The 22,649-nt window shown below is 37.7% G+C and overlaps 2 protein-coding genes across 6 annotated transcripts in view; one reads left to right on the top strand and one right to left on the bottom strand.

The window, feature by feature from the left end:
• The window catches only part of syt10 (synaptotagmin X), a 21,005-nt gene extending 7,218 nt beyond the window's left edge, over positions 1–13,787 (bottom strand). Inside the window, exons 1-3 of one of the 5 annotated variants that reach the window (XM_024283142.2) lie at positions 13,232–13,787; positions 11,405–11,801; positions 3,986–4,547 (exon numbers count right to left, since the gene is read on the bottom strand). In XM_024283142.2, coding sequence (XP_024138910.1) covers positions 3,986–4,547; positions 11,405–11,801; positions 13,232–13,436 — 1,164 coding nt within the window. In that variant the 5' untranslated portion in view covers positions 13,437–13,787. The remainder of the gene's footprint in view (positions 1–3,985; positions 4,548–11,404; positions 11,802–13,231) is intronic. The other 4 variants (XM_024283109.2, XM_024283117.2, XM_024283126.2 and 1 more) reach the window with 4 other exon arrangements.
• The window catches only part of LOC112153135 (liprin-beta-1), a 138,934-nt gene that overhangs the window by 12,384 nt on the left and 103,901 nt on the right, over positions 1–22,649 (top strand). The window lies entirely within an intron of this gene.

The raw sequence follows: 22,649 nt of genomic DNA, 5'->3' as shown, positions 1-22,649 counted from the left end.
CATCATACTGGGCCTTGTGTTTGAATGCATAGAGAAAAATAAGTTTAATAGTTTAATTTTTAAATGTAAAAGTTTAATTCCATGCTCAAAATGAGTAAAATCTCACAATTTAAAATTAAACTGAAAAGTTTAAATTGAAGCCTAATGGGACAATGACTATTTCATGATGTCGTTTTGGTAAATTAATGCATTTTTTTTCTTTCTTTTGTGTCTATATGTGAATAATTATTAAGTGTCCAACATGTACAACAGCATGTATAAAACATCATAAGCTTGAGGTTTTCCTTTAGCCCACTTATTTTTCAAGCACTTTATCACTTTCCCTTTATCCTATTAACTATTCTGTTTTGTGTTAGAAAACAAAATGAAATCAAATCAAATGCTTTCCATCCCCCATATCTGTTGAGCCCCTTTGAACCCCAAAATAATGGCTTTGACATTAATTAATTGCACTTATCAAACATGACACCTCTGTGCAGGATAAATATCATGCTTCAAACTAAAATGAACAGCTGTCATGACTGTCTTGACTGATCAATTGGGACGCAAAGACCGGAGTTCATAGGTGACGTTGTTCATATTTATGTTGAGCATCCTTACCAAACATCATCCAATCTAAACGTTAGTGCTGAGCGATATGCCGAAACATATCTTGTGGTCAATAAAGTGTCTATTATGCTATTTCTCCTACATCGTTTATATCATTTCTAACCTAATCTGATCGATTATTACGGCAAATAAGTAATTTTTTTTCTCATATCGCCCAGCACTATTAAACATCTATTATATTTGATCTAAGCATTTCTGAGATCCCCATCTTATAAGCATGATCCAAACGTTACTTTAAAACCTATTCCATATAACGTGGTCCATGTTTTCTGAACTGTAGTTCATCATCCTTCCACTAGGGGCAGTAGAACGACTTTTCCTGCTCATTTCAAAATGGCCGCTTCCATGAAATCTCAAAAACATTTTTGGTGGAAAAAGTTTTGCTAATTTTTAAAACTTTATGATATATTGAAATAATGCAAAATGTGTTAATTTATTATTTGTAATACAGTTAAAAAGGTGTGGATCAAATTTGAGACAATGGGTAGAAGAAAATGGATTTTTACTGAACACTAGTGTCAATATTTTTGCATCTTAAGGAGCATTCAAAACAGGTCAAATTGCCTTTTTTTGTCAGAAAACTAGTTATTTTAAATGTATTATGCTATAACAAGCTTGGAAAATTGCCTCAATGTCACAAAGGCAAACAAATCTTTAAGCTCCATGAGAACTGAGGAGGATAAATGGATGATGTCGACTTTAAAAAGCTTTGATTTGGTTGCTTCTTACCTTGAATGCAATGGAAAGCTGCTCTGAAAACAATGGCTCACTGCTCATGGCAATAGACTGTCATCATTAAATCAGAGCTAAACTGAAACAATATCAAAACAAATACCTGTGTGTCCAAATTAGCATTTCTTCTTTGTAAAGCTTTCCTCTGAGACGGTCTTCATTATCTGATCACTGCAGATCTGGTTTGTTTACATCCATCTGGGAGCAGGTTGCTGTTTACAGACAGAACGGGATCTGCTTTTGGGTATTTTTATTCTCTGAAGCTATATTTACGTGAGCAAAATGCCCAGCAGTTTCTGGAAACCGTGTGTGGGCGTTAGGCTGATTAAGCGCATTTCCCCAAGCATTTGAATTATGAAATGCAATCCACCTGCTACATGCAAGCACTGTTGATGAATACAGGCCTTCGAAAAACAAACTTTTTACGCTTTTAGTCTGGAAATCTCATACTTTACGATGCGATTCACGATACCGACAGTATTATGATGTGGCAAATATTGCAATAATCAATATACTGACTTGGTTATCATCACTATTTTGTAAATAATTATATATTTTGTTTTCCCCAAAACCTGTTTTAGAACAATTTACAATATATTGTATTTATTTAACAACAGCAAAATAACTATCAATAAATATTTATGTCTTAGTAATAATAACATACATTTTAAGGTAATAAATTAACAAAGTTCCATTTAAAAACTAAAATGTAGAGTATATCAAATGTCCCCTTACTTTGATGAGCAATAAATGTGAAAATACAAATAAAAAATGTGGTATTTTAATTAATTTTAAGGCAAAATATGAACGTTCATCATGCTAGTATTACATGATCATTGGTTTTTTTTTTAGGCATCTTTCTCTCCTTTTTATTAAGATTTCGTGCTCTTTTCTTTCATAATCAACTGTTTAGTCGCGTGTTCCACATGTGTACTGCTAGCATACACACCTGTTGAAACTACATTACCACTAGACGTCTCACTTGAACGGTCAAACGCTGGTTTATCTTAGCGCGGTGTTTGGACAGGTAACTGGAATTACCGCCCTCACAAACCATGTTTTTGTTACGTTAAAGAAAGGCCGTGCTGTATGCATCTTCTTTGGAAAAAGAGACACATTTTGGACCTTTTTGCTTATGGCTGGTCTTCCATTTGCATTCGTTTGTCACTTGTCAGCAGAGGAATATGAGAGAGCGTGAGCAGCCCCTCCCCTACCACGTCACTACGCTAGCACATTTAACAGTACCACTAAGGCTAAAAACGTATCTGTCTGGTAAAAATTGATGACGGTATGAAAAATCCATACATCTTCACTGTCATGAGATGCTGGTGGACTTCTATTAAAAAAAAAACAAAAAAAAAACAATTAAGTGAAAGAGGGGACCGGGAATCATTCGTCAGTAGTTCGCCAGAACGATATTACATCCTGCCTCTACGTTTAAGGCGCACTGACTTAGGTCTATTAACGCCAAGGTAATCTGGACACAAATGAATCCAAGTACTCCATACAGATGTTTTGTCCCACCTCTACTTTTAAACCTTTAATATCGGAGATGCTGCAGGCATTACACACTCTTTGACATACTGCAACTCTTCCACTGTTCTAATGTGGAGAAACATGGCTTTTCATATTGGCTTTGCACCGATATGCAACACGTAGTAATGCATGAATGTAAAGTGTTGCATAACAACACAAGGATGCTCTTCTCTGCAACAGAATCTGCTAAAATTATGTAAATTATGCAAACAGTGGAAGCGTTACTATAGGAACTGGAACTAAGGCTGAATCCGAATTATTCCCCTACCTCTACAGCTTCTCGCTACCCCTCCAATTGTAGGGACATTTTAATGGGTAGGGTTCTTCAAAATAGTTCTGGAACTAAGGTAAAATCCAAATTCTTCCCCTGCCCTTATCCCTACCCCTCTAATTGTAAGGACATTTGAATGGGTAGGGTTGTCAAAAATAGTCCTAAGGCCGAATCCCAATTCTTCTCAGTATCCCTCCAACTGAAGGGGCACTTGAAGGGGTAGGGTTGTCCGAAAAAGTTCTGGCCTAGAGGCGCATCCCAATTCCTCCCCTATGGCTTCTCCCTACCCCTCTGATTGAAGGGGCACTTGCATCGGTAGGGTTGTCCAAAATAGTCCTGGACAAAAGGGCGAATCCCAATTCCTCCCCTACCTCTATGAGAGTTGTCTGAAATTGTTTTTTAAGGGCCTTGTGGCGGGTAAGTAGAGTCCTCTGCTGAGAGGATTTTCCACATTGTGCCGTGCCACATGGGTGTGCTCTGAAGCACATAGGTCTGCTTCTAAACGCGAGTAACGACCTTTTGTTTTAGCACAACCTTTTTGAAGCTATAAAAACGATGTTTTGTATTTGAGAGGACTAGTATCTCCGCACTGACTGGAAACTATTGATGGCTTCATCGAGTGGGTTTGTCGTTCGAATTTGAAGACCCAATTTTTCCATAACTCTCCGTTTGGAGGGCTACATGTAGGGGTAGGGAGAGTAGAGGGAGAAGAATTCAGATTCTGACTAAACCTTTGGTATTAAAAGGGTAAAACAGCCATTTATCTAAACAAGAACATATATTCCTTAAATATGACAGTGAGGAGAATTTGACGATGTCCCGACAGTGTCAACTCACCGTCGTTGCTGCATGAATATCCTTCCACACAACTGCTTCTCTTGAAAGATCAGAGAGTTCAAAGAGGTTGTCGACCACCACCTCACCAATCATATCATGGCTGGTGAATCTGTCGAAGTCGTAGACGCTGAAGTGCAGCTTTCGATTGCAGAGCTCATCGTAGGCCACGGGAAAACTGAAGGTTTCATCAAACGTGGGGTTCAGATTCTTGCGGTGAACTCGTGTCTGGAACTTTTTCTTGCGCTCAGGCAGCAGGTAGATCTTCACGTACGGATCGGAGGTGCCGGTGAAGTCTTTAGCTGGAAGGTCTAAAGCTTTAAGGATTTTCACCACCAGAGCTTGCTCCTCGTAGTCGTAACGCAGGGAGAAGCTGAGCTTTCCACAAGTCTCGACGGGCCCTCTGGACTCGTCCTCAGAATCCACAGACTTCTGCTTGTAGAGTTCTGGTTTGATTCTTCCGATGCTCACCGTGGAGGACTGGCGCAGAGGCACGACGTCCATGCTGAAGTCGACACTTGTGACATTTTTCTGACGAGGCAAGTGGCGCCGGAATGAATTGTGCCTTTTGAAAAACACAAAAAAACAAACATTTAGTGAGGATTTTGAAGAATTCTAATAACACATTCTAACTTCGGAGTTGACATACTTTCAACTAGCATAACTCTTCGACCGTTAACATAATTCCAGCAGATTCTGAAGGTGATAAAAGGAGCTTTGCACACAAATGCTTTGCACTAGTGAGGTGCTCACGCAATCAACGCATATCAGTTGATTCTGTTGCAGAGAAAGCGCCCTTATGCAACACTTTACTAACACTAACGTCAAGTGTTGCATATTGGTGCAAAGCCCATATGAAAAGCCACTTTTCTCCCTCAAAGAAGGTGTGTTATTTAAGTGAGCATAATTTTTGGCGTAAAAGGGTTAATACTATAACTTTCACAGATTTATGAATCTACAACATAAGGTTGACAATCTTTTGATAGAATTTCTCTTTAAATAGTTTTAATTGGTTAGAAGTAGGGCTGGGCAGTAAAATTATAATATATATATAGAGTAAGAGAGTCGATCCCGATAGACTTTTATTTTAAAGGGTCCAACACCCCACCGGTTACTTCTGTGTAACGTTTCATTTCAGCTGATTTGGCGATTTTAATGGGATCCAGTCAGACACGGAACACAAACCCGCTGGACTTATAACAGAAAGTTCAATTAAAAAGTGTTGATGTGGTGACCGCTATATAGCATTAGCTATATTTGAACGCAAAACGTTCAAATTTGACAATTAATTGTTTTTTTTAATCAAGATTTTTTGCCAATTTATTTTCTTTTTATCTGAGCCCTAAAAAAGGTTTATCCATCATTTTGTAACATTTGTACCAAGCTGAGTGATTCTATCTTTTTAGACGATGCAAAAGCAAATGTGACCAACAACGGCACTAATGATGAAACTGAATGTACTTTAAAAAAAATGGTATTATTGACCTCAAATGTGCAGACTTTTTTTAAAGGAGTGAGATAAGAAACTTTATTGATCCCAACGTGGATAAATCGTTATAACTCAGGGGATTAACCAGTGCAAAAGATACAAATATATATATATATATATATATATATATATATATATATATATATATATATATATGCAAAAAATAATAAAATAAAACTCTTGAAAATCTTAATTTATATAAAAGGGAAAAAAACGGGCCTTGTTGAATATCCTCCATCAGTTTTGTGACTTCTTTGTTCTGCCTTTTCAGTTTCAGGGCGACCATATTTACATTTGTAAAAATCAATATATATTGGCTGTTAACTGACAACCAAACAACATTTGGAATCTTGTGACCTTTTCAGTCTCTGTTCGATCCCCCCCTCCCTTTTTTAAATGGTTAATTATTTCATTTTCTTATTATTGATCTTGTACAGAAATGAACTAGACATTACAAGTTTTCATTAGGGCATTTGTCAAGAATGTAATTTTGCTTGCCAATCTGGGCACCAAGCAAGTGATAATCCAATTTTTTGATAGGAAGACAATAACAGCAGAGGCATGACTGATATGGTGAAGAACACACAACTAGTACCAAGAAAAGTTGTGTTAACACCACTTAGAACTAAGAAGCTTGTGAGATTTAGCTACATTGGAAGGAGAAAAATGTCCAAATTATCTACTTAAAGACTCACACAGATGAAAGTTGTGTTTTTGGTGTTTATATCATGTTCTTGTAGTGCTTTTTTATGATGGAGGACATATGTAAAGAAAATTAAGCTTAAAATTGCATCTCTGACTATTTCTATATTCAAATCATCAATCTGGAACAGACCAAAAAAAGGTCACTATAAAAAGTAGGGATATTTTTTTCTGGCTGATACCGATAGCCGATATTTCCCCTGCAACTGTGGCGGAAAGCTGATATTTGCCAATACCGATATTTGAAATATCTACAATAACACAAAGTTTAGATTTCTTTTTTGATTCTTTATTAGAAATGCAGAACTTTCCTTTTACTACACAGTCACATAATAATTGACTTTTTTAATGTGCAGCATGGGATCTCATTGGAACGCGAATCTTTTTAAAACTTTGACACGTAGTCTAAATGTTTTTCAAAGTCAAGACCCGGGGCTGGATCCGGCCCCCCGGGTGATTATATGCGACCCGCCAGATCATTTTATATCTTTGTTATTGACGGACTGATGTTATCTTGCGTTGGTAACATATTGTCACACATTCTCATTCCCAAGTCGTCACATTTTGACGCGTAGTTTTGACATTTTGGGAGTCCTCAACTTGTCGTTTTTTAACGTCCAATTAAATCAAAACTCCCCACCCTCTGGGCCGCATACTGTTACCGGTCCAGTACTGGGGCGTGGACAGCACCGGTGTCCTAACCTTGACCCGGTACTGGAACACAAATCAGTACTGATTCTGGATGAGGTACCAGACGAGGACCAGGCTAGGGTCAGAGTACTGGGTTAGGGTACTGGCCAATCCCGAGGTTTGGTCTGTGTTAAAAAGTTACGTTTTTAAAGGTTTAAAAATTTAGTTATATTGTGTTCAATAAATGTTTTTCCTGTTCGGCCCACGACCTAACGTGTGTTTTGGATTTTGGTCACCTGTCCGATTAAGTTTGACACCTCTGGTTTAGACATTTTACTGTGTATTACCCATAAGTGTAAACCCTAAACTTCCCATTACCAGCGATACCAGCTCAGTGGCCTTGTGGTAGAGTGTTTGCTCAGAAACTGGAAGGGTTCAAATCCAGGCCGAGTCATACCAAAGACTCTGTAAATGGGACCCAGTCCCTCCCTGTCTGACACTCAGCGAGTGGTAGGTTGAACCACCAAATGGTTCCTGAGTGCGGCTGTGTCTGCAGCTCACCTCTCCCCCAGGGATGGGTCAAATATGGAGAACAAATTTTACAAATCTAAGTGCGTGACAACTAATGGGACTTGAACCTATTAGAAACATGTATCCTTATCAAAAATAAATTATATCTAATAACATTCAGAACAATTCTTGACTATGACTGAAAGCATGAGCTTCCCAATGCCAAGGATCTATTGGAACAAGTATACATTTAAAAAATAAAAAGCATCTGAAAACAGTCAGAACTTTATCTGTGGGTTTTTTCATATTGGACCAATACCGATAAACTAAAATTATGCAAATATCGGCCGATACCGATACTGGCATAAATATATCGGCTCAAAACAGCATAATCATGAGTGAAAGACCACTGGGAATGTCATGAAAATAGATCAAAAAGATGATTGGAGTGGGTCTAATGATACGTTTCTCTTCTCAGTTCGATTGTATTGTCAAGTTTTTCATCTTCTTTTGGTCCTAAATCTATCCCCACTTGGGTTAAGGAAAAGATCTTTCAATAAGAAAAGATGGAGGAGTCAAATATTGTCCCCGCGTCAACAAACTGTTGAGCTGTCGCACACATGAAAGCTGGAGAAATGGCACACTCGCCACAGCGCTGCACTGACATTTATCACATTTTTGCAGAGTGAAAGCGCGTCTTCCAGCCACGCTTTTCTGCTCAGAACACAGCCCTGTGAGCTCAGAAAAGATCTCTCAAAGTCAGCGTGCTTTCAGATAAGGTTCACAAATGCGTATGCAAACATGTGACTTTTAAGATTTGGTGGCCGTTTGAGAAAACCCATCCAAAGTCGGTGGCTTTTAGGGGAAAATTTCTAATTTGACTCAAATGTCTGTCATTTATCATCAGAATATTGGTTTCAAACTGAACAGTCTGACTGAATTTTAGTAGCTCCTTGTCTTTGCTAAATAGTTCTTGTGGGATTTAACCAGAGAAGAAAGGCAGCAACAAACGAACAGTTGCAAAGGAGTTGTTCTGTTAACCTGAACAAGAAGTAATCAGTCACCACAGCAATCTTCTGATGGAACAATGCACGAATTATGCCTATGAGTTCAACTAGAACTTTTAAACCCCCTACATTGAAGGAATTTCCAGATTGGTGTAATAATACCTGGTTTATTTCAATCTTGACTTTAAATGTGGGCTACACTGTGGTGTAGTGGTTAGCGCTTTAGCCTCACAGTGAGAAGGCCCAGCTGGGTCCCTTCTATGGAGTTGGCATGTCCTCCCTGAGTATGTGTGGAATTTCTCCAGGCACTTCAGTTTAAATCGCCAAATCATGCACCATAGGCACTGACTGGATCAACAGTGTGACCAGCGGCTCTAACGAAATACAGTCAATTCAGTCCGCAATTTATTGCAATATAGACGCCACCATGTTGAAGCTAGATGTCATCAGTAAGCAGTAACTCCACTGGAAGAATTCTGACCAATAGAATGACTTAGTAATTATCTATTGAAGTCTATGGAATTTTGGATTCTTGGAGCCGTCAGGGGGAGGGGTCATTCAGTCCAGTTCTTTATTTCTTTCATCTAATACAGAGAATACAGTCAATATTATATTTGTCAGAATAACCATTCTAGCTCTTTTTAACATCTTCTTGCTAAGCCTAATTTTTTTTCATGATACACATTTTTTATTGCTAGTTATTCAAATGATAAACTAGCCAATCAAATGCCTCAGTAAGGGAATGTGGTGGTCGCTGGCCCCGCCTCAAACGTTCAAGATTCTCAGACCAATCACTTTGTTTGGTCCCAAAATGGCGATATCGGGTGATATCCGTACCACGCAACGAATTGACTATTTCGTTGGAACCTGAGATAACAGACTTGTTCTGTCCATCTCTGTTCTGTCCATCTCTATTCATGTCAATGGTCCAGTCTGAATACACCCTTTCATTTTCATTATTGTTGGTCAGAAACAAGCTTTTACAGGACAAATATTTACTAACGTTCTTAACTCTAGATATAAAATGCATTTTTGATGTTTTTATCCACATCAGTTTGCTCATAAGGATCGCCGTGACCTGGTGACTCCTTTGACATTTAAAACACCAAGCAATTAATTCATAATGAATATACTCTTTAGCTGAATCCTACTGTGCTTCATCCAATCAGTCATTTAATTGGCTCCAAAAATTTAACAATGAGACCACTTCCCTTTAGTTTTTACTTATTCAATCAAAAGCTCCTAAAAATCCAGGTTTATTTTTAGTGTTGTAACTTTGCTGAACTCTACAGAGTAAAAGCCCATCATGGAAATAAAAGACAGCAATAAGAAAGTGGGCGTTTTAATCTTTAACTTGGCCTTCAGCCTCACAGGTGGGTGTGTAATTCACGAGGACTTCTGCAATATCATTTAATTAATGAGCCCAACGACAAGCCAAAAGTCAATAACATCTTCCTCTAAGAAACTGATCCCAGCTGTCTGCTGGTGGAAGAAACCAACCCGTCCACCATGACAGCTCGCATCCTGCAGCAGTGCTAATTACGGACGTTCTAGCTTAAACACAGTTCTGGAAAACAAAGAGAAGCGAGAGCTGATTGTCTAATAAGTGGGTTTTTCCTCCCACCGTTACCATAGCAGCTTGCTATAGACGCATGTAAGTGATTATAGGGTTTGAAACATGCAGTAGGACGATCTGGCAGAGATTTTTTCTATGTGTGGAAGCATTTCAAGGTCAGCCAATCGCTGATGATCTGCGTGACACGTTCTAAACCAGCTGGAGGACAGTAGCAACGCTGTCACAAACTCTAAGGACATTCTGTACCCTGTGGAAACATCTGGTGGTTGTTGTTGTTGGATGGAGAAAATAAACCAATCAGGTGCTGTTACTCAGTGCATGGGAGGGGCTTGATCTAAATCAGGGGTGCCAAACTCACTTCGCACAGGGGCCAAAATTCAAAACACACCTTAGATCGCAGGCCGAACAGGTTAAACATTTATTGAACACACTTCAACAAAATTTTTGAAACTTTAAAAACGTAACATTTTGACATAATTATGAACTACATATATGGCGTATTACTTGTGATAATGCTACTGGGAAGGATGTAAGATGAGTTTGACCGCTGAAGATGCTTAAATGGATAGCTAAAAACACTGAAGCTGATAGCCAGAAAAAAAATTATATAAGTGCCAAATTAGCCTAAAAAAATAAATAAAAAAAAACCTAGGTTAGCCAAAACAGCTAGCATGTAGCTGAAAAATTAGCTAAACTTCAAAATAGCCAAAAAAAACTGAAAAAAGCCTCAATTAGCCAAAGCAACCAGCATGTAGCTGAAATATTAGTCGAACTCCATATTGGCCAAAAACTAAATAAAAAAATAAAAAAAAGCCTAAACCAGCAAGAACAGCTAACATGTAGCTGAAAAAGTAGCTAAACTTCAGAACAGCCTAAAAAATTTGAAAAAAGCCTGAATTAGCAACAACAACAAAAAACTATCATGCAGCTGAAATACTAACTAAACTCCTAAACAGCCTAAAAACAAAAAAAACGTAAATTTGCCAAAACAGCTAGCATGTAGCTGAAATATTAGCTGAACTCCAAAATGGCCAAAGAAACTAAAAAAAAGGGCTAAATTAGCCAGAACAACAGACATGTAGCTGAAAAAAGCTTAACTTTAAAGCAGCCTAAAAAACTTTGAAAAAAGCCTTGATTAGCAAAAAAGCTAGCATGTAGCTGAAATATTAGCTAAACTCCAAAACAGCCTAAAAATCTTAGTAAATGCAGAAAAAGTCCAAAAGGCTAACAGAATGACAATTTAAAAAAAAATTACAACCGTAACTTTTTAACATAATTACAAATGATAAAAAGGCAGGATTATATTATAGGATATAGAGGATATTATACCAGAATAAATTACCTTAAATAACTTTACACTCCATAAAAATATATCTTGTCAAATTTATACAAGATAGAAATAAGCACACGATTAGATCGGGCTATTAATAACAATAAAATAAAATGATCTGGAGGGTGGGTACCCCCCCCCCGAGCCTTGACTTTGACACATCTGCTCTAAACTGTACCTGGAGGAGGACGTTGGCTCCGTGGTCTGCCTCTGGATTTTTGGAGGCGGAGGGCTGATCTTCTCCCTCAGGGCTGTTTGCACCTCAGCGGGGATGTCTGGAGAAGTCTGGCTGATCTTCATGGCCGCCTCCAGAATCTTCACCGAGCTCCGCCCGTTCACTTTCACCTCCAGCGGCTTCTTCTTCTCCAGCTCCGCCGCTTTATACTCAGTGATGGGAGGGGATCTGGTGGCAGGCACCTCGAAGCCCACGCGCAGGCCATTCTCGCAGTGGGCCGGCAGAGCTTTGCTCCTCCAAATGGGCCAACACAGCTTCCAAAAGACAAAGAGAGACACTGCCAACAGGGCGAGGCCACAGAAACCCACCACCACAGCAAGGAGACTGATCGAGATGTCTACTTTTAACCCGTTTGTAGGGGAGAGAGGACGAGCAGGTGAAGGACAGACAAGACACACATGCAGGGGAGAAGGAGAAAAAAAGGAGAGAAAGCAAGGTGTAAGAAAGAGGGGGCAGCATCTGCACCCGTTTGATCAAGCAGGACCAGAAAACACCATAAAGGAAGAGAAAGTTACCATTAAAATGTCATTTCTGTCACAAAAAAAGCAGCTTCTAGACTTTAAAGCAGGGGGTCCCCAAACTTTTTAATGTTAGGGTCACATAACTGTTTTCTTCTCTGATGGGGGGCTGGGTCGGTTTTTAGGCTAACAGAAAAAGTGTAACAATCACAGAATAAACATAAAGATTTATGGTTTCCCAGAAAGCAACACATAGTTAAATTTTAAATAATTCATTTATGTAATCTTTACAGAAAAAAAATAGTACTAAAACATTTTAAAAACTAGATATATAGCATTACCTGAGATAGATTAATAGCTGAAGATACTTAAATTGATAGCTGAAAACACTGAAGCTGTTAGCTGAAAATGCTGAAGTTGACAGCTAACTGAAATATTTACAAAGTGCCAAAATAGCCTATAAAACAAAAAAAGCCTAAAATAGCCAAAATAGCTAGCATGCAGGTGAAATATAAGCTAAATGCCGAATTTGCTTAAAAAAACTGGGAAAATATCAAATTTAACCAAAAACCGCTAGGAAAAAGGCTAAAATATTAGCTAAGCTCCAAATTAGCCTAAATGACAAAAAAGTCTAAATTAGCCAAAAACGGCTAGCATGTAGCTGAAATATCAGCCAAATGCAGAGTTGGCCTAAAAAAAATGGGGAAAAAGTCTAATTTAGCCTAGACAACAAAGTCTAAATTAGCCAAAACAGCTAGTATGTAGCTGAAATATTAGCTAAGGCTGAATTAGCCTAAAAAATGGAAAAATGTCTAATTCAGCCAAAATAGCTAGCATAAACCAAAAATATTTGCTAAACTCAAAATTAGCCAAAACAAACAAACAAAAAAAAAAAAATCAAAATTAGCCAAAACAGCTAGCATGTAGCTGAAATATTAGCTAAGCTGAAATTGCCTTAAAAAATGGAAAAATGTCTAATTTAGCCAAAACAACAATAGAAAAAAAGTCTAAATTTGCCAAAACAGCAATCATGATGTAGCTGAAATATTAGCTAAATGCTAAATTGGACAGGGAAAAAAATGGAAAAATGTCTAATTTAGCCAAAACATTTGGGGGGCCAGGGCAAATGCGGAGGAGGGCCAGATCCGGCCCGCGGGCCGTAGTTTGGGAACCCCTCCTGCTTTAAAGTGGAATTTATCGGATTTTTGCTCCACCTGTTGCTATTTCTAGTAGATCTAAAAGCTGCAGTAAAGTTTCCTCTACTTCCTATTTAGTGTTTGCATGAATGAGAGTCCGAGCAGCAGAAATGTACCTGCGTGTCCTCTACCTGGAATGCTGCTCCCCAGAGGAAACACGTCCCTGCATTTGTCCCGGTTGACGTGTTCCGCCCGGCAAAGTTCCCAAACGATCTCGATGGCCTCCAGGCACTGCTCCGCGGTGAAGTCCTCCGTGCGGAGTTTCATGTCTCTCCTGTTAAGCCATTGCACGCCAGAGGAGCCGGGAGGGCGGCGGTTCATTTGGACACCTGGAGGTTTTTCCTTATGCGCCCCAGAGCGCAGCGCGTCCGCGGCAGACGGGGAGAAGCGCTGCGTCCTGATCCATCACCAGCGCGCAACGAGGAGCGACTGTGTGTCCGCGCGCGCTCGCTCTCCTCCAGTAACAAGTCGGTGCTGATGGGAGGAGGGTGGGGGTGAGGGGGTTCAAGTCCAACCCCTCCTTGCGTCCAATGGCAATGCGCCGCCGTTAAATAGCGAATCCCGCTAATGGTAGGTTGCAAGGATGTTACTTTTTCTAGAAGAGTGTTCCCTCTGAGCCCCCGTAGACCTGTCTCCTGCTTGCTGCCTCGCGCCTGTTGAATTCCGGTTCTCTGAAGTTTGTTCCTCAGACCAGCAAACTGAATGTATGATAGATGGAGCCTCAACAGACAGAACTAGTGTGTTTTTTTGTCTTTAGCGAGTTTTCACTCGTTCAAAACTGATGTCATTGATGATGTTCCAGAATCAGCTTTCACTAACGTGCACACGTGGTTTGGCAGAGTTTTGAGCCGGATGCCCTTCTGTATGGAGTCATTTTTGTGCCAAAATATGGTAAGAAAAAGTCAGTTTAAAGATCAAAATGTTCTAAATCGAAAACAAAATGTTTAGTGTTAAAAATGAAAAATTATCATTTCCAAATAAATACTTTTTTTCCTTTAAAGAATATTTTTGCAACTGCAGCACAAACGTTTTTAGATGCGCTGTGTCACCTCGCTTTCGCCCTATCTTTGATTTTGCGTTGAGACATTTGTTTGTGCATGTTGGTAAAATCAAACTTTTTACCAATATTTTGCCTCAGATGATTCTTAGATCACACAGGTCTGTTTAGTGTAATGTCAGAATATAAACATTAGTTTTTTCTACAGTTTGAGGAGATTCGAACCCATAAAATCACAAATTTGACTAGATTAAAATGATCGAAGGTAAAAGAGCCTGTTTGAAGTTTGAGCTTTGGTTGCAGACACCATGCAAGATAAATATGCCGATTTGATTGGATAGAATAGACCAATCAGAAGGCAAACATTACCAAAACAGACACGTATAAACTCAGAATCAAAGATAGGGCGAAAGCCAGATGAGGCACAATGCATCTAAAAACATTTGTGCTGGAATCCCAAAAACATTTTTGAAAGCAAATAAAGTATTTAAAGCATTTTTTTTATTTGGAAAATAAAAAAATATATATTAACATTTTGTTTGCAATTTAGACAATTCTGATCTCAAACTGACTTTTGTCTGTAATATGCTCTCACAAAAATCCCTTCATACTTCCTGACACAGCCCTGTATTTTACCCGGACTAGGGACTGGCACAGGGAGACCCATATCTCTTGAAAGAATCCAAATGGCTTCCCTTTCCGAAGGCTTCTCCCTATTCCAACATTTATCCTTCAAAGTGGAGGGATAATAGTGTCTTTAAATTCGGATGTTACCATCCACAGACCGTAAATAAAATGGACACGGTGACATCACACTAGAAAATGCCTTATTGATCAGTTTATAACTTGAATACTTTGCGATCAAGAAAAAATATCATTAAAAAGTGTAATTAGCAAGAAGATGTTGAAAATGTATCAGAACCAATAATGGTTGTTCTAGCAGATATAATGACAGAGTAATAACAGTTGGTTTCACTATAGAAGTCTACGGGATTTTGGCTTCTTGGGGCCCGCTGGTACTTCCTGTTCGGAATGCACAGGGGGGAGGAGTCAAGCTATCCAGTGATATATACAGATTCTTTTTCTGTGTCGTGAACTAGAGAAACTGCATTTCTCTCTAGATGGACATAGCGCTGAATAACTTTCAAGGCGTTCTTGCTTAGATCTATTAACTCCAAGGTCACAAATCCAAGTCCTCTGAAACAGCAGATTGGAGAGGCAGAGCTGCAATTGGCTGCAGTTGCCTTACTGATGCTGAAGTAGTTTCATCACTGCTTATCGCCGACTGCAGGGTGAACAAAAAACCCCAAAAGCTGTTCAGAAAGGTTTTGTTTGGAGTCGAGGTTTGGACTTTTATCTGTCAATGAAGAACCAACGCTCTGATTTGAGCTCATCTGAAGGTCAAGTTTTATCCCTGTCATGAACTCCAAATCTTTTTATTCCTCACTATGATTAAATCAGACACGAAATAAAGTATTGAGTCAAATTAGTTTAATAGAAAAGGATCTACAGAGGAAAGCAGCAATACTTTAAAGTGCAGATAAAAAATGCAATTGAATTAGTTCAATTAGCATCCAGAGAGCGCATTCATTGAAGTGGTTAAACCAGAAACAGCCGCTGCATACAGAATGAACCAGACCCATACAAGCTGCACGTGATAAAATGAGATCGTTGTATTCAGGAGCACCATGCTCCTCCAGCTTATCATAACAGGGTGTTTCTCTTCATTATCATGGGCTTCATGTCGGGGGGGGGGGGCATAGAAATGTGGGCGAGGGAAGCTGCACCAGAAGCGAGTCAAGATAGTGACAGCGCCACATATAGCCGAGGGGGTTCTGAATACCAGAGCCGTGGTGAAACTATCCTTCAATTATTTTATCAGGAAAAGGAAATGAACCAAACTCTGCAGACTTCTTGATATCTATGAAATTGATCACATTGCACTTTCTGCATCAGTAGAGGGACTTTATGAGCACAGTCCAAAACAGTGCTGACACCGGGGGAAGTTTTATTAAAATGCTTCGGTGGTTAGAGTGAGGAAATCAGTAGATTGACACAAGATAAATGCCATAAGGACTTTTTGAAAAAGCAAAGGAGAAATTGATTCTTTAAGAACTAACAGGTTTTCTGAGTTTTTGGCTTATTGTACATCAGGGGTGTCAAACTCAATCACTTAAAGGGTTAAATTCCAAAACACACCTTAGGTCGCGGGCCGAACAACATAAACAGTTATTGAACACTCTAAAACATTTTTAAAACTTTAAAACTGTAACTTTTTAACATAATTATGAACTAGATATATAGCATTACCTGTGATAATGCTAGTATAAAAAAGCTGAATTTGGCTGCTAAAGATGCTGAAATTGATAACTAAAAACACTCGAGCTAAAAGCTGAAAACGCTCAAGCTAAGAGCTTGCTAAAATACTAGCTAAACATCAAATTAGCCTAAAAAACTCGTAGAATGTGTAATTTACCCAACACAGCTAGCATAAGACTAAAAGATTAGCTTAAGTCCAAAATAGCCTAAAAAACTGAAAAAGCCTAAATTTGCCAAAACAGCTAGCGTGTAGCTAAAAAAATAGCTAAGCTCCAAAATAGCCTAAAAAATAGTAGAATGCCCATTTTTAAAACTTTAAAACCATAAGTTTTTAACATAATTATGAACTATATATAAAGCATCACCTGCGATGATGCTAGTGTGAATGCTGTAAGCTGAATTTGGCCACTGAAGATGCTAGTGCTAATAACTGAAAATTGCTGAAATTGATACCTAAAACCACCGAAGCTGATAGCTGAAAACACTAAAGCTAAAAGCTGAAAACGCTGAAGCCAAGAGCTTGCTAAAATATTAGCTAAAATATTTGCTAAACGTGTAATTTTGCCAGTGTAAAATTACACACTTTACACCGGTAAAATGTGTAATTTAGCGGTGCGAGCCGCTTTTCTCCTGCAGAATCTGCTGGAATTACGTTGATCGTATTAACGGTTGAAAAGTTCCAGCAAATCAAAGAACATAAACACTGGTGCTCTGCTATTTAAGGGTTAAGTGAAGGCTAGCTCTGAAGCTACGATCACACAGCCTTCGAAAACTTGCGTTTAGTCAACTATTTCCAATGAAACGTTTACGGAAATACGTTCAAAACTCATGTTTGTACATCACTACACACATTTTAAGACACTATTTGGGCCCTACTCAAAAAACATGTCCATTGAACATGTTGAAATTTGAATTATTTGCGCTGATATTCTCTTTCTCGGCTTCAGAGTCCACTGGAATTGCATTTATTGTGTTGTGATATTGTGATATTTTGCTGTTGCTGGAAAATTTCCCAGTGTTAAAGGGTTAACTTCAAAATAGCCTAAAGAAATGGGAAAAAAGCCTAAATTAGCCAAAACAGCTAGTGTGCAAATATTAGCTATACTCCAAAACAGCCTAAAAACTTTTTATTTTTAAAGGCTCAATTAGCCAAAATAGCTAGTGTGTAGCTGATATATTAGATAAACTCCAAAAGACCATAAACAAATAAAAAAAAAGGCTCAGTTAGCCAAAACAGCTAGCACATAGCTGAAATATTAACTATATTCCAAAAAAGCCTAAAAACTTTTTATTTTTATTTTTAAAGGCTCAATTAGCCAAAACAGCTCGCACGTAGCTGAAATATTACTCCAAAACAGCCTAAAAAAATCTTAGTAAATGCCAAATTAATCCAAAAAGCTAGCAGAATGCCAATTTTTAAAACTTTAAAAACGTAACTTTTTAAGACATTTATGAATAAAAAGACAGAAATATCATTCCAGAATAAATCAACTTAAACCTTAAACAACTTTCAATATTTTACTCTCTATAAAAGTTTATTTTGTCAAAGTTATACAATATTATAAATATGTGCAAGATAACATCGAGCCATTAATAACAATAAAATGATCTGGAGGGCCGGATCCGGCCCCCGGGCCTTGTGTTGTGCACACAGAGAGGAGTCTGATAAGATAGAGGTTTTGGTAGTGTAGTTAGTGAAGTGTAAATTACAATATATTAAATAATTTGTTATTTAAGCGTCACTGGTGACATCTCAGGCCTTCAATGGTTAAATGTGTGTCAGTTGATACATTTTCTATTTACTTTCTCCTTTTTTAAAGAAATTATTGGCAAGAAATGCACCTCAATTAAACCTCTTCCTTTGAGATATAAGAAGATATTGAAAAATACAGACAATTCTCGAATACGACCGTTAAACTTTCTATTAGCTTATAATGATTTGGTGTAATTGCCCAAAATTTAACTTGCGTGAAGTCCTTGTATAACCCCAAAACAGCTTGGATGTGTAGTGAGATTTGTCTAAAATACTAAATTTTAAGTCCTCATGTGGAACTAAGCTTTTTATTTCTGCCAAATTTAGTTCAAGGCAACCAGTTTAGGTCCTGTCTGATTCTGTCAAAGCGTGTTGAACGTTAACCCGCACTGGCCCTTTTTCACACGACCCCAGCCTGGTGAGATTCTCCCCTCGCCAAGGCTGGGCTTAGGTGCCACCGGCCCGAGGCTAACATTTTCTTCAAGAGCGCCTCGCCTGTGACACCCCACTTGATCTATTTGCAAACCTCTGTGCATCAACAAACTCACAAATGGTCACAACACCAAACGCATCACTCAAACACTTCTCTCAATCTCATAACAGGGAAGGCTCTATCATTCTAGCTGAATCTGTTTTCAGTTACAAATTGCACTAGAAGTTTAATTTATAGTGAATACCAGAAAGGAAATGTTTGCAGACGGTGTGAAACATAAAAGTGTTTTTTTATTTTGGGTCACTACGCTATGTAATGTTAAGCTAGGGCTTAATTCGATAACGTACCATAATTGATGTTGGCTTACAATAATTCTGTTTACTTGTAGCTTTTTTATTTTTATTCTAGGATATTTCCCACACGTCTTAAATTCGCTAGAAGTAATTCTTTTTTTTTTAATTCATTCGCCAATGAAAGGAAAATCTTAAGGTTTTAAGGCCCAATTTTGGAAACTAAACCAAACTTTTTGAAATAAAACAGTCTGAAAAACTACATACTTGTACATTAAATCAACATTTTGCTATTTAACCACTCATGATCCTAAAATGGACTCAGATCTGTTGTTTTTAACAACAGTGTATTCAAAAATTCAAAAATTACAACTTTGAATACTTGAAAAAAAAGTAGTAACCGTTAAATTATTAGAATTTAACGGAAATTTGAAATTACAAGCCGTATATTTATAACTTAAAATGTCATAGGTGAAATTTATGATTTTTTTTTGTATTTATGCATTTTAAAGTCATAAATGTATTACTTTAATTCTTGTAAATTTAAGAGAAAATAAGTTGTAAATTTATAAATAAATTAACAAGAAAAGAACTAAAGTTCTGTTTATCAGAGCCATGCTTAAAAACAAAAGCATCTTGTGAAGCTTTACTTTCAGACTGGTGTCAAAAACAAAGAAATTCTGAACCTTTTGGTGACTTGACATCAAACTGAAGCCAGTTTTCCGGTGTTCCGTGTTGGTAATGCAGAGTTTCACACAAAATAAGGAACTCAGAAGCACAAGTTTGGAGGACCACCACTTTATTCTCTGCTCTTTTCCTTCATAAACGTAGACGCCCATTTGTCAACTTACGTCATGTAATTGTCATGTGCAGAAGGAACACCGAAGGGGAATGAAAACAAAACAGTTTTCTCCAAATGAGACGCCCCGTTTCAACATAGAACCACAAAAGGAAAGAAAATAGTCTGTTACGGTAGCACAGGAACATTGAAAATTCCAAAAACTAACGATGGATACATCACAGAAGACAAATTAACTCTACGAGAAAAAAACTCGTAAATTTAGAGAACTAAAGTTGTAGATTTATGAGAAAAAACTTGTAAATCTATGAGATTTAAAGTTGTCAATTTATGAGGAAAAAATTTGTACATTTAGGAGAGTTTAGGTTGCAAATTTACACCAAAGTCTGGTACATTCACAAGATTTAAAGTTGTAAATTAAGAGAAAAAAGTTGTGAATTTGGGAGATTTAAAGTTGAACGTTTAGGAGAAAAAAAAACTTGTAAATTCGCAAGATTTAAAGTTTTAAATTTATAAGCAAAAAACTTGTAAATTTATGAGATTTAAAGCTGTACATTTGGGAAAAAAACTCGTAAATTCGCGAGATTTAAAGTTGTCAATTTATAAGTAAAAAAAACTTGTAAATTTACGAAATTTAAAGTTGTATTTTTAGGAGAAAAAACTCGTAAATTCACAAGATTTAAAGTTGCAAATTTATAAGGGAAAAAACATGTAAATTTATGAGATTTATAGTTGTACATTTGGGAAGAAAAACTCGGAAATTCGCGAGATTTAAAGTTGTAAATTTATAAGTGAAAAACTTATAAATTGATGAGATTTAAAGTTGTCAATTTATAAGGGAAAAAAAACATGTAAATTTAGGAGATTTTACATCCATAAGATTTAAAGTTGCAAATTTATGAGAAAAAAAGTCGTACATTTACATTTTTAAATTTTATTATATTTTTATTATTACTTCTGTGACCGTAATACTCCGTCGTAGTTCTCCACTGTTACCCTAATCAGAACTTTCTGCAGTTATTTCTGTTTATTCGACTTTCGTTTTACTACAACTCAACATTATCCTCAACTTTGTGCTGCTGTGAACTTGGTTGGTTAATTTCTGTTGCTAAATATAGATAAGCACACCAACAAAAGTCAAGTTTTTTTTTTTTTTTGGAACTGTTCACAAATGGTTGCTTTTAATTTTGTTGCTGTAAATCAACATTCTTTTCAGTTGTAAACATCCCATCCATTGTCTCGGTTTAATTTGTTAATACTCAGAAATATGGACACTGATTAGTATTTACTCTCATCAACAATCAGCTGATGCTGCAGCTGGTGACTCTGCCCCTCCCACTTACATAAAAACAAAGACTTATGGGTGGATTTCAATAATCGTGCCAAACTTTTTCAAAGATGGCTTTCTACAAGCTAGAACGATTTAAAAACTCCCTTTTTATATCCTATTCATCAACTAATAATTTGAAAAGCTGATTTAAAAGTTTCTTATGAGATCTTCCATGTTTTAGGCTCACCGGTCTGCTGCAATTGCAGAAAAATAAAATAGCCAAGTTTGACTGCACCTTTGGCCAACTTTTCCTTTCTGATGAGAGCCACGGGCGACTTACAGCTGAACACTTTGAAGGCTCCAGTCAAGTCGAGTACACAAACCGACAGGAGCAATTTGAATCAGCAGCTGTTCTCTCGGGAAAACTGCCTGGATCAATGTTTTTGTGAAGACTCTGTTTGTGTTTCTTTCTTCTGGGTACAATAATGTTACGTAAAGAATACTGAAAAAGGAAAAAGTCTGAGCTTCAAAGAAACAAAGCTTCACTTCTCGGTATTATCAACCTGATTGTTACCAACCACAGATGACTAAACCTAGAATCTGACTTCAGATTTTACTTGAGATATTTGGTAAAATACAATCATTTCCAATTTCCTAACTTTGACTAATGATGTCACTTTTAAGTGATCCGCATTTCTATGAGAAATACAACTTTCCAGCTTCTCCTAAACTCTTTTTATATAATAACTGACTATCTCCTCTTGGTTTAAATCTTTTGACAGCATATAAGAACTGGACCGAGTGAGTGTGATGTCACCCTTAGAAGATGAATTCTTTCTGGCTCCAACCAAATTTAGTCAATTCAGACGCTTTTTTCCACGATATGGACGCCGTCATGTTGTGGCGTGAAGTTATCAGTGATTGGTCAGTCGATCAAATGTTTTGGACGTGTTGTTTTCTTTAGATTACTCCGCCCTAACGACGGCTGATTGCCCAAATTGGGGTTTTTTTTTTTTGGCGGGAAAGGCCAGGTTGGTTGGAAAGGAGAACTGGAGCTTTAGCTGCTTTAGATAGAGAATCATGTATTTGTTAAACAGAGAGGCTGCTTGATCTGAGTGTTGACATTCTTTGGACTAATGTAACTCTTCTCTTGTTTACGTAAATTAGCTGATTTACTTTTCTCCGCAAGAATCCGTTGGAATTATATTAATCGCATTAACAGTAAAAGAGTTGCCTTATGTCAAAGAGCGTGTTTTGTTTAGGCGTTGCCGCTGACATCTCCACTGTTAAATTTATCATGGTCGATTTTTACCATCTAAGCTAACAAACCACTAACAACTATGGAGTAATTCCTTCCTGCAATAGGCTGGTAAACTGTCCAGAGTGTATTCCACCTTTTCCCAACAGTAACTGGGATTGGCTCCAGCAACCGTACAACTGTAAAAGTGTTTAAGCAGGTTTAGAAAATAAATGGATGGATGGTGTCACTTCTTTCCACCCCAATACCAAATAACCGTTTTCACAAGCGGGCAGACGGCTGGTTCCACGTGCAGCTGGTTTATTAGCACAGACAGGATGACTGGATTCAAGCACAGCTAAAAGTTCATAAAGCTAAAGGCAGGGGTCAGCTGCTAGAATAAAAATATTAGAGATCAGGTGTAGGTCAAGGGCAG

The sequence above is a fragment of the Oryzias melastigma genome, linkage group LG23 (genome assembly GCF_002922805.2).
Source record: "Oryzias melastigma strain HK-1 linkage group LG23, ASM292280v2, whole genome shotgun sequence".
Taxonomy (NCBI): Eukaryota; Metazoa; Chordata; class Actinopteri; order Beloniformes; family Adrianichthyidae; genus Oryzias; species Oryzias melastigma.
This window is presented reverse-complemented; position numbering and strand designations above follow the sequence as displayed.